Below are 23,234 nucleotides of genomic sequence, written 5' to 3' on the forward strand. Positions count from 1 at the left end.
AAGTCATGAGATTGTTTTAGGGAGCGATGGTATCAAATAATCAATGTGAATTTCGATGTGAGCTTATCTACTTTGCTAGGTATGGTCTAAAACTTGATCATCCCAATGGAGACGCAGGGTCTGCGACTTGTAAGCCAACCGGGACTTACATTGGTGAGTGTTGACGCCCCTCTTCTCCAGCCTGGCTCTTCCCTGGTTTAGTTCCTCCTCGACATTCCCCGGGTTACTTTCCCCTCAAATCTCTAACTTCGTTCCTTCCTGAGGTTTGCACAAGATGCAATTTGTTTCTTCTTTTGTCCTGCATTCCTCCCTCAGAGGATTCATGACTAATTCCGCTGTTGTATTTATTCTTTAATTTAGCACCCTTTTTTTCTTCTTTATTTCTCTTCATGGAGATCAGAAACAGAAAGGCAGAAAAATTAGTAGTTTTTATCTCACAAAGAAGAGAAAATATTCTTAACTTTTGTATTCTGATGTTCTCACTTTTCATTCTCTTTTTTCCTGTATTTTATTTTACATCCCGACCAGTTTCCCCTCCCTCCTGTCCTCTCGTCCCCTCCCCCACCTCCCTTCTACCTCCGCCCCCCCACCAATCCACTCTTCCTCTCTCTCCATTCAGATGGGGTAAGGTCTCCTTTGGGAATTTTTTTCTCACGGTGTATACTCCAAACATATAGATCTTTTAATTCTTTAAGGTTTTATTAGCACATATAGTTATACATAAGAGTTTCACTGTGGTGTTCCATACACACATATAATGTACTTTATCATATTTACCCCATTACCCTCCCCTGCCTCCTCCAGCTCCCATTACATAGCTTTTAATTTCTGAGCGAGCTTCCACCCTTCTGTCTCAGGCCCTGTGTAAACATTCTAGCCTGAACATTTCAGATAAAATTGTTGGCCCGGAACTCTTTCTCAGACCCCTGTTTTCCATTCTCAGACCTCCCTTTTCTTTGCTTTGATAACGTTATCACAAAGGTTAGTTCTCTGTGTCACTGCTCTTGACTGGCTCTACTCTCCCCGCGATAATGTGTTGTGTTAGAAGAAGGACACACACTTTGTTTTCACTGTACCTGCTACTGCTGGCCAAAGCTCTAAACAACTTGATAGCTTTTGAATGAATGAAAGGGCTTCAGGGCAGTGAACATACCATCTTTTGTCATTCATCATTTGTAATCGTATTTTGTCAGATTTTCCAGTTACAACCTCAAAATACCTGCTTATATAAATTTATGTTGTACATACTTTAAAAATAATTTGATTTTCACTTCATTAGGGCTTTATAGGTCAAGTATATTTTTTTTATAAATTTCTCTAAATTTTAATCAGCCTTTTAATGTAGAGTTATTGTTCTCTTCTGATTGAGAATTTAATTGATTGTGTATTTTAATTAATTCCAGGTCATCACAATGTCAGCTTCATCTTAGATAGTGATTATGGAAGGTAGGCCATTTTGTAAATAATAATTTTCATAATTTATTCAAATGGGTAAATAAAGTATATATTTACTTTGCTCTATTGATGCAGAGATTAAAGGATTAATCATGTTCTTCACCAAAATTTACATTTAAAGAGTCTGTAATTCCTGTTCACTTATAACTTGTGACTTACAAAAAATGCTTTCTGTTACTGTCAATCTAGCTTATAAAAACAGTGAAAAAAGACAATGTAGCTGAGACGGAAAAAGTGTTATTTTATGTCTTTTTCCTCTTCTGATTTAGTTGTAGTTCTTTTCAGAACAAAAATAAAATTTGTTTTGAATTAATGTAAGAATAAATAAAGTGTCATGACTAATGTTACCTGATATTTTCCTTTAATATATCCATACTCAGAATGTTGAAAACGTTATAGTTTTCAAGACTGTGTCTTAGAACCACTACTAATAGCACAGAGCTCTGTCTTTGAGTAAAACCAGAATTTATTTCTAAATTTCCTATTCCCATATTTCAGTAAAAATGCTTTCAAATATTGATAGAAAAGTAAGAATGTACATATCTCATTGTGCTGCAAGCTCTTGGTATATATAATGATAAAACCGTGGCAGGCATGGTGTTCAGCATGTTACCTGCGTTATCTAGTTTCATCTTCCAAAGAACCTATAAAGCAAGCTATCATTCACCCTGTTTCCCACTGGAAAAAATGAGATGAATATTAAATAGTTCATCAGAAGTATCTAGTGTGTAGAACCAGCTAATGCATGCTGTCTAAATCCACGTCCTGGACATATCATTTCAGCACTCTGCCATGACTGATGGAGGGTTTCAGCATTCAGTACCACATCTCCTCACTATCTAAAATTCTGACCTAGGAGTTTTACCAAGCAGGGCTACTGCACTCTTGGGAACATTTGAAGATGTGTGTTGGGGCAGCATTTCCTGACTGTCAAGAAAACTGTGCATGCTAATGACTCTTGTGAGCAGGACCATGATGTATCAAACGTGCATGAACTGTTCTGTCCCAGATGTCATAGTGTCTTTCATTGAGAAAATGAGCTAGGTGACAGACATCCAAATGAGTAATACTGTTTAGTATCTGATACTAATAAAGTTGTAGTGAATCAATAATATGTAGGCCTTTTGATTTATTTTTTTGATTGAAGAAGGGCTCAATGATTAAAAGTGTGAAATGAATGACAGCAATGTAATAAAAGTATGTGGTGTCATTCCTGTCAGTGTCACAGGCTGAAGGAGGGATTCAGAGTCTGTCCCTCCCTGCATGGAACTGAAATTACAATTAGGACGAGGTCCACTATCATTGTATTTAGTTCTAAACACACAGAAGCAAAAATTTTCCAACAAAACGATGCCCACGCTGGATACTTCATTATAGATCAATGTGGACTGGAAGAGAAACATGAAGATTAATATAATTCAAGCACAAATCAGGGTAGAAGATACACAAATGTGTTAGAAAACATCTTTGAAAATTATTCAACGTGAATATCAATGTGACTTAATAGCTATTTTCTGTAAGAACAGACCTATGTCCAAAGAATTTGTGAATTAGGCAGTAGAATTTTACCAAAGAGTTTACAAAACAGTGTCAAAACCAACCACTACTGAGTTTTAAATGATTTCTAGAACCACATAGAGTTATTTTAGGTTCTCAATCTCATTCTTTCTAAGATGAAATAAAATGAATTCTTGCTTCTGAATCTATATAAAAAGCATTAATTGCCAAATCCATCATGCATCTCTCAGAGAAGTAATTACTCTAAAGTAAATGGTTTGAGTGATCAAGGCAGAATATGATTGTGCAGCAAACATAAATCAATCCGCCGCACCAACAGGCCCAGACTCCAGCTAAAAACCCACCAAAGGCTGGTCAGGAAAGAAAGCTCAGACCTGTAATCTCAGCACTCAAGAAGCTGAGACAGGAGGATCGTCACAAGTTTAAGACCCACCTGGGCTACATAATGAATTCCAGTGTGGTCTGGGTTACAAAATGAAACCCTGTTTCAAAAAATATTTTTAAAGCTTTCAAATTCACACATAATGTTGACAAAAACACTCCATTAAATTGTTAATTGTGTGGCTTGACTTCTAATTTCATTTTCATTCTTTTTAAAGCTAATGACCAGCTGGGCATGGTGGTGAACGCCTGCAGTCTCAGTACTTGAGAGCCTGAGACAAGAGATTTACCATAAGTTCAAGGATACCCTGGGCTACATTGTGAATACCAGACAATCAGGGCTACAAAACATGACCCTGTCTCAAAAATAACAGAAGAAAGAAAGAAAAAAAGAAAGAAAGAAAGAAAGGAAGGAAGGAAGGAAGGAAGGAAGGAAGGAAGGAAGGAAGGAAGAAAAAAAGAAAGAAAGAAAGAAAGAAAAAGACAAAAGAAAGCTTCTGGCTGATATTTTTGCATTAATGACATATAATTTAGAAGACAATGTTTCTATATAAAATAGTCTTAGGAATTTAAGGTAGCTTTTAAATTTAGACATTTGCCACATAGAAATCTTCAGTTTAAAATTACATGGTATTATTAAAAAGTGTTAAATCATTTTATAAGTTATAAATTAGTATGTTACAAGTTTTAAGAGCACCCCTGCATATCAAATGAAACAATTAAAGGCCATATTGGCATCCATTCTGCATTTCTTTGAATGCCCAACCTTTGATGCTCTGTTTCCCCAAGTTCAAACAACAGCTGTTCCAAACTGATAAGGTTCAGATGAGGCTGTCTTAATTGAGAAATGCCTAGTCATTATCAATAAATTAGTGGAAATCACCTCAGTGTCATCCACAATAAATTACATTCAAATTTTATTTCAGGAGGCAATTTTCCTGTTAACTTTAGAAGCAGCATTCATTTTTAAGATGCGGTGTCTGGCCAGACACAGTGTTATTGACGCTGGCATGGCTTCAGATCATGGGAATCAACTGAAAAGCTTATGATATGAAAATAGACAAATTAAGATGGTCTCCTTAAGTGACAAATTTAACAAAGTATTTTCCTAGACACTTTGGTGTTGAAAGTGCAGATTGTAAAACCTGGGTTAGATTGATAGCAGAGTTCACCTTTGGTCTCAGCCAAAAGACTTGCATATCTTAGAGACTAGTTCAGTGTATTATGATTATGATCATTGTGTATGGCTCTTAAATTATTATTTGAATTTTTTAATCTTTTATAATCATGACTTTATTGAAATAATTATCATAACAGTATTAATTTTCAGGATTCTTTTCAACCTTCTAGTTATGGAATTATGACTGTCTATCAAAAATATATACATCTATTAGAGCTCTGTGTTTGTGAAGGATGATTTAATCCTTGTGAGTAAAATCTTGCTCTCACTGTTTTTACTATCACACAAGCGAGTGGCTGGCTGGGAGTACTATGCAGTCTCTAGTTAGGAGCTGGGCTCTGGATACAAGGGGCCTGGGCTGCGGTTCTGGTTCTACTTTTTCTTACTGGCTTTGTATCCTTGACTAAATTAATTCTTTGACGTTTATCTCCCTCACATGTGAAGATCTGATGATACTATACACTGAACACTCTTAACTCAGTGTTCTTGGATCCCGGGGAGACGCTATGCGAAGGGTGGTGTGGGTGGCAAGCGGAACAGCTCACCTGTAGAAAGCGGAGTCTTCCTGCGGAGTTCTGGTTTAATCCTTTTGCAAAAAATTTCCTAAAGTGAACTTTATTTTAAAAATATTTGGATATAATAAACAGTAGATGTCTGGAATGTGCAGTTTAGTAAGTTCTCCAAAATCTATGTGCAAGCATAACCAACAAGCAAATGGGTGTGTGGAACATTCTATTGTCTTCCTCAATGGTTCCGCTTTGCTACCTTGCAGACTATGACATAATTTTTACCATTGTAGTAACCAAATTGAGTAACAAAATCCTTTAGTAAAGGTGATTTTTAAAACAAAGAACTTTTGCTTTTTTTTCAACAGGAGTTTCCCAGAGAAAATGACGTATTTTGTGTCATCTCTCAATAAAATTTCAATGTTTCAAACATATGCAGGTATGTGACATTTCCCCCACTTTGGTGTGAGAGAGGTGTTTGTATACTTCACCCAACCAAATATAGTAATGCCAATCAGGTGTGTATTATTTTATGTACTGTTAGTAAATGAGAAATACCCACAATGAAGCATGTCACTGAAGGCGTGACAAGGAGCTGGAACCCCTCAAAGCTACTCTCAGTGTGAAGTTGAAAAATAAACTCTCCACACTAGCAGGGAGAGTGCTGAAACATGCCCTCATCAACTTTAGTTGTTGAGTTAAGGGATAATAGTCTCTCAATTTCAACCACATGCCAAGTATTCTCAGGTTTGTGCTCTCAGTGCGGTCCACAAAAATCCCTTAGCACACTTTAATTTTATTTAATTATTTTGAGGTAACCTCAGGTTAAACTACTCCCAGGAGAGTATCAGAAGCAAGTATAAAGTCTGCTAGAAGAACTGTCCTTCTTCCCAGATCAGGAGTGACCCAAGGACAGGCTGAAATTCCAAGGGCATTAAAAATATAAAGGATTCTGGAGCTGGAGAGATGGCTCAGTGGTTAAGAGCACTGGCTGCTCTTCAAGAGGACCCAAGTTCAATTTCTAGCACCCACATGACAGCTCACAGCTGTCTAGTTCCAGGGGGTCTGATTGTGGCATACATGGTTGCAGGCAAAACACTAACGTGTATAAAATAACAGTAAATAAATTATTTTTAAAGATGAGAGAATAGTGTGAGTGTTCAAATTAACTGGCTGTAGGAAATCTTGATTTATCCTTCAAATTTATTTACTGTATAGAACTGTGATATCATAATAAAAATAATTGTCCTGAGATTGAGGTTATTTTAGAAAATAAGATATCCACCTTCTGATTTGATCATGTTAAATGTTACAGATTATATGTAAGTACAAGAAGAAAAATATTTATGAAAACAATTAGCACTGATTTACCATATGTCTTGGACTGGGCTGTTTTAATAATAAAGCTAAACCTTTCTGTACAAAAAAATATAACCATAGTTAAATGCATTTTTCTTTGAGAAAATATCAGATGTCAGTCCAAAACAAAACATAGCTCCTGCCTATGTTTCTGGCACTTGTGAGGCTGAGGCAGGAGCTTTGCAGTGAGCTCAAGGTCAGCCTTGGCTACTACTGAGTACCAAGCCCACCAGGACTGTCTAATAACACCCTGCCAAACCAACGGTTGCCCTATAAATATGTTATGTGTTCTTCAAAACCCTGTAGAGAGAGGTGCTTTGACCTTAATCTTCCTGTTTTCTTTGGGAGCTGGTTGTGCTCAGCTCAGGTTTTCTCTACTTCTGCAACCTTCTGAGGGCCACTGTCTTTTTCATACCATTCCCTGCTAGAAGACTCTGTGAAAGCTGTGTTGTCAGCTTCTTTGCTGGACTGCACCAGGGGAAGCCTGAATTCATTCCTTGCCAGTCTACCTTAGATGCTCTCAAGCTTGCTTGAGTGAGCGATGGTGACGGGGATACACGGAAATGTTTGTAAAAAATAGCAGATTGGATTTGTGTGTGACCTTTACCACATTTTACACAATGTGCATTCCTTCCTCAGAGGTCACGATGATTTCCCCTTCAAAAGGCAGCCTTGCGGGGGGCACCACGCTGACAGTCCACGGACACTTCTTTGATCAGACGGATCTCCCAGCGAGAGTTCTAGTTGGAGGTAGTTTTTTATACTTTTTTTATTGTACTACTTTATAAGATCAAATCCTGCCTGTTCTTTAGGAATTTGTGTGGAAAGTTGTCTTCTCACCATTGTTATCATCTATTTAGTACCGGATGTTTACACTAAATATTCTTAGTTAATATTCTTCCTACTCCCTGAAACCTTGTGCCACTGGAATTTGAACTCCAAGTGTGGCACCAGAGAGCATCCTGACTGCCACCGTCCACTTCCTCACTGCAGCTGAGGACACCCTCTGGGATATTTCTTAAACATCCTTCTTCACCTGCAGTTACCTTTCAATGAGTTTGCTAATAATGGGGGGACTTTAGTTGTTATTGGGGGATACTCTTACACTTTTTCTTGTACTCTTCAAGCATTAGCAGTGACTACTGATGATATTGGCCTTGGAAACAGCATTATATTAGTTTCCTACCTATTTATAAAGTCCCATGGCACTTCATTCTCTGCGGACACATCACTGTGATTTGTCTTTTCGGGATCCCTCTTGGGAGGAACTACACAGCTATTAACGGGGCTTAGGTCAATGCCATGGTGGGGCTCCCCCAACTGGGTCACGATAGCACATCACTTGATAGCCAGGGGACAGATTCCTGCCCATGCACTAGGCACATAATTCCCTACTATAGCCCTCTTTTCCAGGTTTTTGCTACCTTCTAAGGACTCAGTCTATGACTCTGCTCAAATGGTGTATCCACAGTTTAAATATTCCAAGCCACCAAATGAAACTTGGTAAAGACACCTTCCTATTCTCCTCATCCTCACTTTTTATAGAGTGTGATGGCTATTTCAAAAATTACTTACCTTGCCCTGGCCTTATGTGAAGCCTGTGTTGGGGTCTAAAATCCAGTCTCTTCTACCAAGTGCAAGTGTGTTTACATAGAAGTGCTAATGCTCCTCTTGGGACCCTTGTCTGTTTTGCTCTCAGTCTACCTACAAAAATACTGTATACAAACTGCTGAAGAACTACAATAAAGGCACTGAGTTTCCACCTAAGAGGGCTGGGGATCCTGTACCTTCATACAATCTGAACTTCTTGAATGTTCAATTATCAGTAAAAAGCAAAATTAAAGGCTTCCCTTTGGACCCAGAAGTGACACGTGTTATACTTACATGTAGTTTTAGGAGCTTTTCCCCATATTTTTAAAAAAAAAAAAATAAAGAAATTTTCTGTCTCAGATTTGTGATATATTCCCAGGAAGCAATTTTCGTTTGTGGAAGTGTAACTAGTGAATGAGGAGCCCACTGAAGACTATATGAAGGGCATAAGAGTCCCAGCTTTGTCATTTGGTTATATATATTTTTTTAATTAAAAAAGAATTTCAAGGGCTAGAGAGGTGGTTCAGAGGTTAAAAGCACTTAATGCTCTCACAGTAGATTTGGGTTCAATTTCCAGCATCTATATGGTAGTTCACAACCATTCATAACTCCAGTTCCAGGGAATCTGATGCTCTTGTCTGACCTTCCCAGGCACCAAGCATGCATGTGGCGGACAAACATCTACTCAGGCAAAACAAACATAAAATAAAATTAATAAATCTAATAAAAGGTTTTAACAGCCTTTCAAGATTGGCTGGTGTGATTTACATATAAAGATTGTTTGCAACAGCTTTATATTTTGCTTCACTGTAGGTCAATCCTGTGATATTTTGAATGTCACAGAAAATAGTATATACTGCAAGACTCCTCTCAAGCCTAAGATCCTCAAAACCATATATCCAGGTAAGTTATTGTAAGTGAGAATGTCAATTTTTGTATTTTCAGGAAAAATTATTATTGAGATATATTCTTAGTACAAAAATATTAATTGAACTTTTAGGAATTTTAGTAAATTTCCTACAAGCCTTCTGGTTTATATTTTCTAGGCCCATAGATATTTTTTACAACAGGCACTCTGTTAATTGAGCAACATCTGAACCCGATGTTTATAAACCCGAGGGCATGTTTATATTAAAATAGCTGCATCAAAGCTATACCTTGGAGAAAACTGACCCTAAATTCTAACATCTTTTTGTAATATAGCATGACCTTATTAGAAAAAATGAAATGGTTTGCTTCTTTAAATCCCATTGTGGTTACTGAATATAGGCACAGTCAATGTGGAAATTTTAACAGCCTATGAGGCCTCAACCCTACACAAAGAACTACAGGCAGCTAATGAATGCTGATGGTGGGATAAATTGTCTTTGCCAGGGACGAACACACCAAACAATTATCCAATGCCAAATGGTCATCCCTGAAAACATACATATAAGTAACTGTATAAAGACTTAGCAGGGTCTATTTAGGAATATACATCTACACACACACACACACACACACACACACACACACACACACACACACACACACACGTATGCATCTGCATACAATAACAATTAATAAAACAGAGGCCATGAATTTGGAGGAGAGTTAGAAGGAGTGTATAGGAGGGTTCTGAGGAAGAAGAGATAAATGTAAGTAAATTATAATCTCAAAAATAGTGCTTTTTTCAAAATTATTAAAAAACCTTTTGTGCTTAAAGTATAAATGTAGGAGATTAAATCTTACTGTCCTAGAATGATCTGGGCGTAAAAGAAATGGGAGAAATGACACTCTAAGTTCTTTTGTAGACTTTCTCATTGTTGCATTTGAGATTGCCAGGTATGGCAATCCTGTTTCTGCATACTGCATCTTTGAAAGGCTCTGTGGAGCAGCAACTTTTTTGAAAACAATGAAATCTATTCTTTATCATGCCATTGGTGAGGCCACCAACAGTTTTTTAATGAATTCTTGCCACGTTGGGTGCCAATTGTAGACGAAATTTTAAACGGTCTTATTAAATAAGAAACACAGAGCCAAATACAGAGTTAAAGCCAAAGAGATCAGAGCAAGAGCCACTACTGCCTTATCTGACCACCTCGCTGCCATCACTTCCCCAGAGAGAACTTCTTCCTGTGTGTCTTGTGTTTTATTGCTTTCTTGTTCTGCCTTCTCATTGGCTCTAAGCCCAGCCACATGACTTCCTCATCACTGCCTGTCTATACAGACCTCCTGGTCTCTATGGTTGGTACTGGGATTAAAGACTCAAGGGTCACCACGCTTGGCTGTGTCCTTGACCATACAGAGACTCTGCCTGCCATGTGATTGGATTAAGGGTGTGGGCTACCACTACCTGACTTCTATTCCTGGCTCACGACCTCTGATCTTCAGGCAAACTTTATTTATTAAAATACAAATAAAATCACATTTCAGGCACAATTAAAATATCACCACATTAACAAATTATCATTTGCAACCCTCCTAGACTTCTTTGCTTTGAATATAAGGAAAATATTCTCAATTTACAAAACAATTTTTACATCAGTGACTGATGATTTGGGGGAAAGTTGTGTATCAGTGACCACTGATGCCATAAAAGGCTGACTTTGATGTGCTCAAGTTTCTCCCCAGCAAATTCAGATGAAGAGCATTAGCTAACAGATGCAAACAAACTGAAGACTGTTGAAGGAAGGTGTTGACCTGATGGTGTTACATTTTTCATAAAAAGAAGAAAAAAGAATGTGACAATTCAGAGTTTATCTAACACATGTAGTTACACCTAATTGAGAATATTCCCTTTTTGGTTCTATCCAAGAAGCAGATGACATATTAGAGTTTATCCTACAAGTATAGGTACACCTAATCTAGAAGTGGGTGACACCTTAGCCCTGAATCAACATTCTAAAAAGCAACAACAAAGGAAAGCAAATACTGAGAGATATATTAAAATGCCAATATCTGTACTTTTACTACACGCTTTGCAAGCCAGTTATTGAATAACTTTTGTTAGAGAAAATTATCAAGCCAAGTTTTTGTTGTTTTTTTTTTTATAATTAAATGGTTTGAATTTTGAAGCTTTGGGATTTCGCTATGTGAAGTCATATAGTTGAGCAGCATAGTATAGCCACATGTTGTCATCTTACCTAAAGAATTAACCAGGTATAAAATGATTAAAATGCATATCATCCACACTATCGTTTCTATGCTTAGTATGGATAGAACTATCAACTCAGAGAAATTAATAATAAGTGAACAGTGGATGGCTCTGATAGCAAGCACACTGTCTCCAGGATCAGGCACATCTAGGGTGTGTGTAACTGCTTACATATATGCTCTAAAAACATAAACTGACACAGGACCTCAGTAACGACCACCAAATAGGCCATTGAGATACGGCACCGTTATCCTGATGAACAATTTCATTTATTGCAATTATATGTAGGTGGAAGAGGCCTAAAGATGGAGGTTTGGAATAACAGCCGGCCAGTACATCTAGAAGAGATACTTGAATACAATGAACATACCCCAGGGTACCTGGGTGCCAGTTGGATAGATTCTGCTTCCTATGTTTGGCCCGTGGAACAAGACACATTTGTTGCACGCTTCAGTGGATTTTTGGTGCCTCCAGATTCTGATGTTTATAGATTTTATATCAGAGGTGATGACCGCTATGCTATTTATTTCAGCCAGACTGGACACCCAGAGGACAAGGTAGGTAGGGAACCTGCAAGATGCTTTTGGACAGCATGAAGACACTATTATAATCTCTTTAATGTGTTTTGCTTATTTTAATCAAAATTAGTGAATATATTAACAACCTTATGAGAAATGATTTCATGAGATTAGGTCCCTGCTATTTTAACACAAATGTTATCTCCAATACTGTAAACTTCTAGTAGAAAGTTGACAGTCTGAAAGAAAATTATTTCCCTAATCAAATCCTTTGCCAAGGGAAACATCACACACACACACACACACACACACACACACACACACACACACACACACACACAAAGGAAATTTTCTATATTATGATGTAATTATAACCAGAAAAAGAGAAATTTAAAATAATTTAAAAATCTTATTACATTTTCTCAGTTATGAGATGAAAGTTTGTCTTAATGCTACAATATATTTTTGGGTTTTTACATAGGTAGAATCAGAAATCCAATTTCATAGTCATCTTTTATTTTGTTTTAGTATTATATGGTAAAAACAATTGTTGTTTGTTGTCATTTTAAATTACTGGCTATGCTGTTCCACAGGTTTACTAAGCTTATACATCTTACAACTAATGACTTTTAAACTTTGGATTTTCTACACCCATGAATAAATACTCTATTGAGTACTACTATTCATTTGAAGTTTTAGTATTGTGGACTAGTCTCTCAAGACAGTTTTAAGAGTGTGAAAATAATAAATCAATTTAAAAATCACACTTTAATACTCAATCTATTTGACCCGATATTTTCTTGTACTGCTATGTAGGCTTAGATTGTCATTTGCAGTTTATAAACGCTAATGCTCCATAGCTTGTTCACACAGTTATTCAAGGGTGATATAGTTATTCTTTTTTTTTTTTTTTTTTTTGATATAGTTATTCTTAATGAGAATCATAAAGTCCTCTCACCCTCTTATGCATTTAGCTAGCTTGGGTAACTTCCAAGTGTACATACAACTAAGTAACTTAGATAATTTCTTTAAGAGTTTTTTTCCACAACAAAAGCCCATTTGTTTAATAATAATAACAGCTCTATCCCTAGTTTGTATTGCTGCTATTTTCTGCTGCAATTCTACTATTGGAAAGGCTAGAACTATTCAGTAGACTTGGGTAATGATATTGGTATTAGGAAAGGATGGAACAAATAAAGATTTGATGATTTTCTTAAAGTTAATGTTGCTATGAATAACAGAACTTAGAAGAAAACAATGGATTTTCACATTTTCCTATTGATAAAATTTCTAAAATTGAAGTAGTGATAAATGAAAATTAACTGTTGAGAAGTTTTATTTTAAATTCTTTCTTCTCTCTTTCTGGGAAAAGGTGAAGATTGTATATCACTCTGCCAACGCCAACAGTTATTTTTCAAGTTCAACACAGAGATCGGATGAGATGCATCTTCAGAAAGGAAAAGCGTAAGGGCATTTTTTTATCTTGTATTTTAGTTCTTGTGTGGTGTTTAAATTGTAACTTTATATTTTAAAACATTTTAATTTGTTTTTACTGGTATACACAATGGTCTGCTGTCTTGATTTAGAGAGTTAATCGCTATTAGAGGCTGAGGACATTGTTCACTGTAACAAGCGTGCTAAGTGTGCTCAAAGCCCTAGACTCAGTGTCCTTACCACAAGGTATTTATAACTGTTTATTTTCCACAATTTGGGGAAATTTGATTCTATATTTTCAAGAATACTGACACTAAACAGGTAAGTTTAAATTTTAAATTAATCCTATTGCAGAAATTATAATTTTGTGAAGTTTAACATTGATTTTAATACTTTTTAGGGCCGGCTTTTCAGGTACTTCACTTCACTAGTTTCATCCAATATCTGAGGGTCTGAGTATTGTTAGAGAGAAAATAACCCCACAAAACCACATAAATTTTATAAGTGCCACTGGTAATATATATTTGTTATTCATTGATGTCTTCTATATGCTGGTAAGTTTGCCCATTTTAAAAAACAAATCTTTAAATCCTTAATGTTTTTAGGTCTTTTTCATTCCTTTGAAGAGAATAAAACGATACCTGTTTTAATGGGGCATTTGTGAGTTGAACGGAATAATGTTAATACAATGCTTAATTTGAGTTTCTAATGCATAGTTAATATTTTTACGCCACCAATAAGAATGCAGAACTTAGTGTGTCTTCCAGGGTCATGAACCTCAATCAGTCTTGACCAATCCTTAAGGCACCTCAGAGCTTCTTGTCATCCTCCAGTACCAGTTTAACAGGGAGACTACCTAAAATTCCATGATCTCACCCATCATAAATGCCTTTCTTTCAGGGTCTTCCATGAACTTACATCTGTAAGATGAAATAATTTTTTGGAATGCTTATATGTAGCCTCATCAAAGATGGACATGATAGTGACATTCCCAGAGATTCTGATGAAGAATAGAATTTTACTCACATATAGGAGATGGTCAGTGACCATTAGTCAAGACCAGTGATTCTCAGCCTTCCTAATGCTGTGACACTTTAATACAGTCCCTTATATTGTGGTGACCTCCAACTATGAAATTATTTCATTGCTACTTCATAACTCTAATTTTGCTGCAGTTATGAATTGCAATGTAAATATATAATATGCAGGATATCTGATGCATGACCCTAGTGAAAGGGTCTTTGGCACCCAAGGGAGTTGAGACCCATAGATTGAGAACTTCTGGCCCAGATATAAAGTTAGATGAAGGTTAGGTGTTCTTAAAAATTCAATAGTTCTAAATATTGCACCAGTCTTGTTGGAGAAACACAGTCAGTCTAAATGACAAACAGAGCTGCCTTTAAGGCATATTATTACAGATCCATGTCAGTTTTCTATCACTGATAGACACCTGAGATAATCAAATTAGACAGAAGAAAGACTGATATTGTTTCATGGTTTCAGATGTTATAGTTCATGGTCCCTAGGCCCTGTTGCTGGTCCAGTCCATCATGGCAGGGAGTGTGTAATGGGTGGACAAAGCCCATTCCCCTCATTGTATTTCTGGGGATGGGGGGAAGGAGAGATAGAGATGGGGATAAAAAAAGAAAGACTCTATATCTTTCTCATAGATATGTCTTCAAAGACTTCCTTCTACTTCTCTCCACTTGATAAAAGTTTCATTACCCTAATAGTGCCATAAGCTCTCCACCAAGCCCTTATCATTTGACCTTTTGGAGAACACATGTTCCAAAACATATCAAGAACTTTCAACCTCAACTCATACATCCACTGAGCTATAGAATTATGATAAATGTAAACCTAGTTGCTGTTTTCTTTGAAGCTCTAAGCTTCTTCATTTAACTTCCTGCTGTTCTCAGTGTTGTGTTCCAGAGAGGTATTACCATGGTCTGCACCATTATTTTGTTCCAGCTCCTCAAGATTAGAGGTTGTTATCTTCTCCAGTAAATATTTATTGGCTGGCCTGAATAGAACTACTTTATGGTAATCTTTATATATTACATAGTCAATTTTGTTTAACAGACTGCTATAAAACCTTGTATTAATTATACATTTATACACTAGTATAATTTAATAGCTTTTATTTGTGTTACTAGTTTTATTCATTTTTTAAAAAATATTTTATGACCTATGTTTTGGGGAAAGTATTTATCTTCCTTACTCTATTTCTCAGATATTACATTGAAATCTTGCTGCAAGAGTATAGCTTGAGTGCATTTGTTGATGTTGGACTGTACCAATATAAGAATGTCTTCACTGAACAACAGACAGGAGATGCAGTAGATGAAGAACAAGTCATCAAGTCTCAGTCAACAGTCATGCCGGAAGTACAGGTTTGCAGTGATGACAGATCCACTTTACTGAAAAATCAGTGTCTAGTAGTGAGGATTGTCACTGGAATATCTGTTCAACTTCTGTGAGGCCCTGGGTTCACTCTTTATCCCTTAAAAGAGTAAATGTATGACAGACTCCATTTAGTTATTAGGTTGTATGTTAGGAGAATGTAATTTTGTAGTTGTTGAGTTTTGTCTTGACATTGTCTATATTGTATATATCTATACTATAACCATCAGGCTTTTATTTCATAAGACTCATTTAAACATCTTGTTAAAATATTATTTACATTAAAACAGAATAGTGGAGAGACATGGAATGGCTAAATTACAATTATTTAAAGTTCACTTATGTCTATATATTAATTTTTTTTATTTGGAAAATAGATTATAACATTGGAAAACTGGGAGACAACTAATGCTACTAATGAAGTTCAGCAGGTTGCAGTAACCAGCCCATGTATGGGAACTAACTCATGTTCACTTTCCCAATACAGACTCATCTACAACATGGAAAAGACGGGTATGCTATACTAACAAGAGAATTATTTGCTTTTTTGTATACACCTAGGTATAAAGTATTCACTCCAGCACAATGATAACTTAGAAAGAATCTGTTACACAGAGAAACCCTGTCTTGAAAACCCAAAGAAAAAAGAAAACAACTTTCTCACATATATCATTATATTTATTTATAAAAATATTAATACATTATACCTATAAGCATATACATATTTATATACATATGACTCACAGGTATAAGTTCAGAAACTAGGAATTGAATTTACCATAATTTGTCTTAGTAATACACCTACAAAATACAAATTTATCAGTTAATAACACATTTCTATATTAATAAATCTTAATTAATAATCCTAAACAATTTTTGTTGTCCTAAGCAAAAAATATCAATTAATTCATGCAATACTTATGATTATGGAATATTAAAATAATATGGTTCCCTACAATCAAAGACATTACTAACAAATTAAACAGCCGACATTATTATCCCAGATCAGTTTTCTGCTTGATGACTTTAATGTTATGAAGAATAAATTTAAGTACAAGACACCAGTTTGGGCCACAGTAGTCTAGAAAGATTTCAATACTTCTGTTTTCCTTTTTTAATTCGTCCAAAGTCTGGCTGCCTGCTGATGCTTCTGACTTCATGTTGCAATCAGCTTTAAATGACCTTTGGTCTATAAAACCAGATTCAGTTCAAGTGACCAGCAAGAGGGATCTCCAGAGCTATATCTACACAATAACCTTTGTATCAGCAAGAGGTAAGCTTGTGCTTCATTTGTATTACAGATCATAGAGAAACATTGAAACTTCAGCAGAGATCTTAACAAATCCATGGCAAAATCAAAACAGGGTATATTACAATACTGTACCCAATAGAGAGAAGCAATGGAATTCAGGGCCTTACTTGTCGCAAAGAGGCACCTTGTGCACAAGCCTTGAGTGTAAGCCGTTATTGGAAATAGACTTTATGCTCTATTGACAGTCAACAAAGCTAAACAGATTTTTGCACCAAAATACTTACATTGAAAAAGAATAAATTAGTGTTTTGAATACCCTGCTGCTCTCTTCCCCTTAACTGCCCAATTTGAATGTAATCTGCTTTTCGTATGTTTCCTCTTAACCCATAGATAGAATTTAAATGGATCGAATGTTACGTTACTGTTTCTGCTGTGAATAAGTCTACTATATTACAATTCTCTGCATCTTCCCCATTCCTCTTTCTTTCACGTTAATGGAACTCCAAATATAATCAATTTGGTTACAGTTGAATGTCTCTTTTAGATTTATGGGTGTCATGTTAATTATCTTTTTAAAATTCTATTTGGTACCACATGCAGGAGACTTTGATCTGCTTGGTTATGAAGTATTTGAAGGGAATAATATCACGCTGGATATCACAGAGCAAACCAGAGGAAAACCCAGTTTGGAGACGTTCACATTAAACTGGGATGGCATTGCTTCTATGCCCCTTGCCCCAGAGTCATCGGAAGCTGAAGTATGCTCCAGGAACATTCTACCATGTATTTCTTCTGCATCCTTTCACAGTTCACATAGTCCATTCTTAGGCAGATAAGAAAGGACATTGCTTCATGGCATCAGTGAAAATCACTTAACATTTGGTTAACTTAATGAAATGTATATCATGCTTCTGTCTCTAATGGGCACAGAGCCAATCTAGTGTGACCACCCATTTTTTCTGAAGAAAACATCTAAAAACTATCACAGCCATTCTCTGGGTTTGTGTGGGAGATGTATGCCCCTTACCCATCCCAGTATTGTCTTTCTCCCCCAATCCAAATGTTCATTATGTGAAAGTCAAAGAGATCTTTAAAGATGGATACAGCAAAGACTTTATTACAAAATTCAAATACTTTATTTTATAAAAAAGAAACCCATCTAAATATCAATCTTATGATGTAAATAATACTTCAAGGAGATGCAATACTTCTGCTACTGTCTTGGCCAATTCATTGTAAGGAGAGAAGGGAAGAAATAGTACAAAGACTGAGAGAAGAAAAAAGGAATTCTTTGACCTGTGTCAATATGACCTATTACGCTAGGTAGGGGAGGAGTGGGAGCTGTTTTTAAAGGTAGCATGCTTGTGGGTTACCTAGTCTTGGAACGTATACAGTGAGTTTCAATCAGTATTTGCTTGGGGATTAAATATTATGCTTTGCCTTAAGCCAACAATTCCAAGCAACAATCATTTTCTATGCTTTGCTAGACAAATAGAAATAAAAGTTATAAGACTCATGAGTGTATAAAAATTCCTATTTAATCCAAAATATTTAGTATTTTAGATAATTAGAAATTTAGGGTTATAGTCAGTGTTTGATCTGTTCTTTTGAAAATAGAATATATTTCAGCATATTTTTCCTAGTTGATTTGGATGTATTGGGGAAATAATTTTTTTGGAATATGCTTAATTAAGTAATTATTTATTTCAATTTTTATTGCTGTCCTTAAAACACTACTTAATAAAATGCCTGCATTATATAAAAACTAAGATAATAGTAATAGCCAATTGGACATAATTATCATTAAAAACTTCTTAATAAGACCAATGGACACTAAAACAATCACATATTAACTTGAAAATTCTTAGGAAATTATAGATGAAAGTATCCTAATTATGGCTAACATGGGAATTATCTCATGAAAATATTCCAATAGAGAGCTAATTAGTCAAATTAATAGAGGAGTTACTATATTCTAAGTTGATTAGAAAGAAGTTACTAAAGCCCACACTGTTCCTTTAGTTTCAGGTAGCTGTGGAAGAGATGGTGAGTGCCAAGTGTCCACCAGAAATCTCACATCTGGAAGAAGGATTTCTCGTAAAATACTTCAGAGACTACGAAACTGATTTTGAACTGGTATGTAGTGTTTAATGACCCTTGAGAGGGACTCAACCAAACTTCCCATAAGTGTTTGAGATTTTGTGATTTCTCTTCTTGAGCTAACACTAGTTGTTAGTTCTAAGTCAAACTGCAAAGATAATTTTGTACAGATTTGCTGGCAAGGCTCAGTCTAGCATCTTCTTAACTCTAAGATGAGTCATTTGTGAAAACAGTACTTCCATCATGCATGAATTTACTTGGTAAGTAGACAGTGAACAAAATGGGTAAAGGTAAGAACTTCAAGATTTTGTTTATGTGTTTTCTTCACATGAGTGAAGAATATGTTCTCTTCCTTACCAGCTTCAGAGCATATAATTTGTGTGGGAAGGAATAAATTATGCAGTTAATTCCCTTTCTTGCTTTTTGAAATCACTTAGTCAATTATTACAATTCTTATTTCTTTCTTTATGAGATATATAAATTTGTTTAGTATATAGAGGAAAATAAAAATATATATTCTAATTTTTACTTCTGAATACTTGAGAATGCTAGATGTGCACTCTTTTCAAGTGACACTCCAAGAGAATGACATACGCATGGGGAGAGGGATCAGTGAACAAACACTCGTACAAATGTGAGGACCTGAGTTCTTATGTCCAGAATACAAGTAAAGCCAGGCATAGTGGCAAGTTTCTGTAATTCCAGTACTCATATAGTGAGATTCCAGGTGGTCATGAGAATTCCCAGAAACTCACAGCCAGCTAGCCAGTATATGCAACAGCAAGCAAGAGACCCAAATGAGGTGGAAGGTGTGGACTGATCACTAAATGTGTGCCATGGCACATGTACACCTCACACGTAAACATGCATGTACAGATATCATCCACACACACATATCCAAAGATAAAATATAGGGTCTAGATATTTAAATTAGATGAATACTCTAGAAATAACTATGATTCTTTAAAATGAATACTACATGATACTTTGCACTAGCAGATTTGTTAGAGATAAAATGGAAAGTTTTCAGCTTAATGGCAGCCTTTTCAACTTAACGCGCATGTGTTACCTGAATGTAGTTCTACTGACTATGAGGATGAGATTATACTCCATTCCTTCATTACTGCATCTCCCATCACTATTTCAGAATTTGTTTCTGTGCTCTGCTTAGCTTCAATATTTGCAGCACTAGGATCCTCCTTTCTTTGATGTTTTGTACAGATTTTTACCCTCTGGAGTCCATTGATTATTTCTCTGATTTGAACAATTCCCATTTATTTAAAGGCAACTCATTTGTCACTTTCAGTGAGGTTGCTTTTACATGAGTTAGACACCTCTCATCAAGACTAACATAATCCTTAGCTCTTTTGTCCCAGAGTGTTACCCCTTCATATAAGGATAGTGTTCTTCATCAGTTGAATTATGAGAAATAAAATAAATATAAACAAAAACCTGGTACCTGGTACTAAACAAATATTCATGGAAAATGAATAGGCATCTTTAATGAGATTGTAGTTTAAAAAAAAGATTATAGGACTTTGGAAGCAGTCACACAACAGATTGCATGATTAAGGAGCAGAATGAATGTATGAAGAATTTCATAGATAGAAGAGATTATTTCAAATTAAATACCAAAGAAACAATGGGATGAGAGTAGGATCTTGAATAACATAGTTGGACATGTTGAAAGAAAAGCAAGATAATAAATCATATTTTCCTTTGAAATATTGTTGTTTCTGTAGGAACCTATTAATAGAGGGCAGAAGACAACTGAGACGGATGCTTACTGTGGCCGTTACTCCCTGAAAAACCCAGCTGTTCTTTTTGACTCAGCAGATGTTAAGCCAAACAAATTACCATATGGAGACATTTTATTATTTCCTTATAATCAGGTGAGCTTGTGAAAGCTATACGCTAATTGAATCTGGGAAATACCCTGCTAATAAAATTTCATGAAATTTTAAGACTAGGAAAAGTGCTTGCCATTTTGAATCATGTCATGTTGGACAGGAATAATGATTCACATTCTGGCTTCTGTGATCTTTCTCCTGGTGAGTCTCAAAAGAAAAAAGAAGGAAGAGGGACAGGGAGGGAGAGAGCAATAAATAGTAAGAAGGAAATAAGTTGTCATGTTGTATGCATTATCTTATAATTTCAGGAGTAATTATTTGCATAAAGTTTAATTGGAATTTTTAGATAACTCACAGAGGGTGGAATATTTTCTATTTTTTTAAAAAGAAAATCACAGTCAAATACACAAAGACATTATCATTACGTTTTGTTTTCTGTAAGGGGAAGTCTCCCAATTCTCTCACAGCTAACAGGTTAAAAATCTACTGCTTTTGTTTGTTTTTTAATGTTCTGATATACTTTATATGAAAATGTTCAGTAAATATATATTGATTTGCATTGTAGTCATTTGAATTTTTATCATACAAAATAATTGTAAAATATTGCTATTAACCCCTCCTGTATTTTTCATGTAGTTTTGTTTAGCATACAAGGGATCCTTGGCCAACTACATTGGTCTGAAGTTCAAGTACCAAGACAGTGGCAAGATCGTTAGAAGTGCTGATATGCAATTTGAATATAACTTTTCGTCTGGAAATAAGTAAGATACATTACAGGTTCAAAAAAAATTATACTACAATATATAGACTATAAAGACAGTCTCACTTCTTTTTCTTTCCATGATCAAGTTGGTTTCATTGCACCAGGCTTTTACATAGACGTGGGGATCTGAACTAAGGTCCTTTGCTGAACTCAGCACTTTCCAAATGGAGCCATCTCTCTAGCCTGTTGTTCTTTAAATTGTAATGCCATTTATATTACATATACATGCATACATACATATGTATTACTAATTTAAACACAAAATTATTCAACATATTTCAGGTGGATCTACACTTGCATAGATCTTCTAGATTTCTTGCAAACCAAATATGCTGGGACAAATTTTTCTCTACAAAGGATTAGCTTACAAAAATCATCAGAATTCCAGTGCATCTATGTGGATGCAGTGTACATTGGACAGACACCTACAGTCTCAGCCTTGGGTGGTATGTTCTTTCATTTTATATATAGTTCATCATTCTAAATCTAGATTTTAGAATATTACCATGGAAATCATTCTTATATTCAGTGGTAGAGACAAAATACTTATCTTTAAATATTAATGATCTGCTCTTTTACCTCAGTAGTATCATGACTTCACTTCATTTGTAATGAACAGGGCTGTGTGGTTATTTTAACAATGAAGGAATTCTTAATGGTGACTTCTTCCCATCATATCAATAATTAATTTTATGATTCTGGACTTTGCTTGTTAATAACTAAACAATGGCAAACATTTTTTGCTTTGCTTATCTTTGAGAAAACAATTTTTAAGAAAGAACACTGTTCTTCAAATGCAGCTAGCTATTTGACGGTAACAACTTTCTAATAAGATTGACCTGAAAGTTTTCATAGACTTACGTGATAATAATGCTACAAGTGAAAATTTTATTTACACATCTTAGTATCATTTACCAAGTCCTGGTCATAGATTTATACATATATGAATTCTGTCAAAAACATAGCAAAACCTAAAAACTGTAATCTTATCTTTCACTTACTTTTTCAGAAATGCCAAAGAGAAGACTTCCAGCATTAGCAAACAAAGGAATATTTCTAAAGTATTTTCAAGTGAATAAGACCAAATTCAATGGATCAACTACAGCAATTCAGTATTCTGTTACCATGACTTCATATAACTGCAGTCACAATATACCCATGATGGCTGTGAGCTTTGGGCAGGTAAGCCTAGAGTAGTGCATTTTCTTAAATAAAAAAATGCTAGTATACAATTGAATAGCTCTTATGCCAAGCAGTGATCATGGCATATAGACTTATTGACCCTGAAGATGAAAATGCTTTGAGAATTCCTTTAAAAAATGTGTCTTTATGGAAAAAAACACAGGTAAATACCCATAAACGTCAAGACTGGAGTCCTATGATGTGACTTGGGTAAGGGTGCCTGCTGCTTGTTTACAGGGCCTGAGTTCAATTCCTGGAACCACACGGTAGAAAGAGACAACCAAGTCCCACAAGTTATCCTATGACCTCCATAGCACATCATGACATATCACACACACACACACACACACACACACACACACACACACAGAGAGAGAGAGAGAGAGAGAGAGAGAGAGAGAGAGAGAGAGAGAGAGAGAGAGAGAGAGAAATTAAAATGTAATAAAAAGGAAGAAAGAAAGTATGACAGAGTTAAATAGAATTTTCCTTGTAAATATAAAAATTCATGGGCTCTTCCAGTAGAGATTATTTTTTAAAGAATATTTTAGTTTACTTTATTCATGTGTATGGGAGCATTGCCTTCATGTATGTCTGTCACCACATGTGT

General features: G+C 35.5%; 1 protein-coding gene across 1 annotated transcript in view; it reads left to right on the forward strand.

Annotated features, from left to right (window-relative positions):
- The window catches only part of Pkhd1l1 (PKHD1 like 1), a 156,537-nt gene that overhangs the window by 20,493 nt on the left and 112,810 nt on the right, over positions 1 to 23,234 (forward strand). The window contains exons 8-23 of the mRNA XM_052747754.1: positions 80 to 153; positions 1,404 to 1,446; positions 5,409 to 5,479; positions 7,039 to 7,149; positions 8,803 to 8,892; positions 11,414 to 11,682; positions 13,016 to 13,107; positions 15,311 to 15,470; positions 15,858 to 15,993; positions 16,610 to 16,753; positions 17,333 to 17,490; positions 18,755 to 18,868; positions 20,575 to 20,724; positions 21,319 to 21,443; positions 21,728 to 21,891; positions 22,455 to 22,627. Of these exons, the coding sequence (XP_052603714.1) occupies positions 80 to 153; positions 1,404 to 1,446; positions 5,409 to 5,479; positions 7,039 to 7,149; positions 8,803 to 8,892; positions 11,414 to 11,682; positions 13,016 to 13,107; positions 15,311 to 15,470; positions 15,858 to 15,993; positions 16,610 to 16,753; positions 17,333 to 17,490; positions 18,755 to 18,868; positions 20,575 to 20,724; positions 21,319 to 21,443; positions 21,728 to 21,891; positions 22,455 to 22,627 (2,074 nt within the window). The remainder of the gene's footprint in view (positions 1 to 79; positions 154 to 1,403; positions 1,447 to 5,408; positions 5,480 to 7,038; positions 7,150 to 8,802; positions 8,893 to 11,413; positions 11,683 to 13,015; positions 13,108 to 15,310; positions 15,471 to 15,857; positions 15,994 to 16,609; positions 16,754 to 17,332; positions 17,491 to 18,754; positions 18,869 to 20,574; positions 20,725 to 21,318; positions 21,444 to 21,727; positions 21,892 to 22,454; positions 22,628 to 23,234) is intronic.

This window comes from Peromyscus californicus, unplaced genomic scaffold, assembly GCF_007827085.1.
Source record: "Peromyscus californicus insignis strain IS unplaced genomic scaffold, ASM782708v3 Scaffold_20__1_contigs__length_68692818, whole genome shotgun sequence".
Taxonomy (NCBI): domain Eukaryota; kingdom Metazoa; phylum Chordata; class Mammalia; order Rodentia; family Cricetidae; genus Peromyscus; species Peromyscus californicus.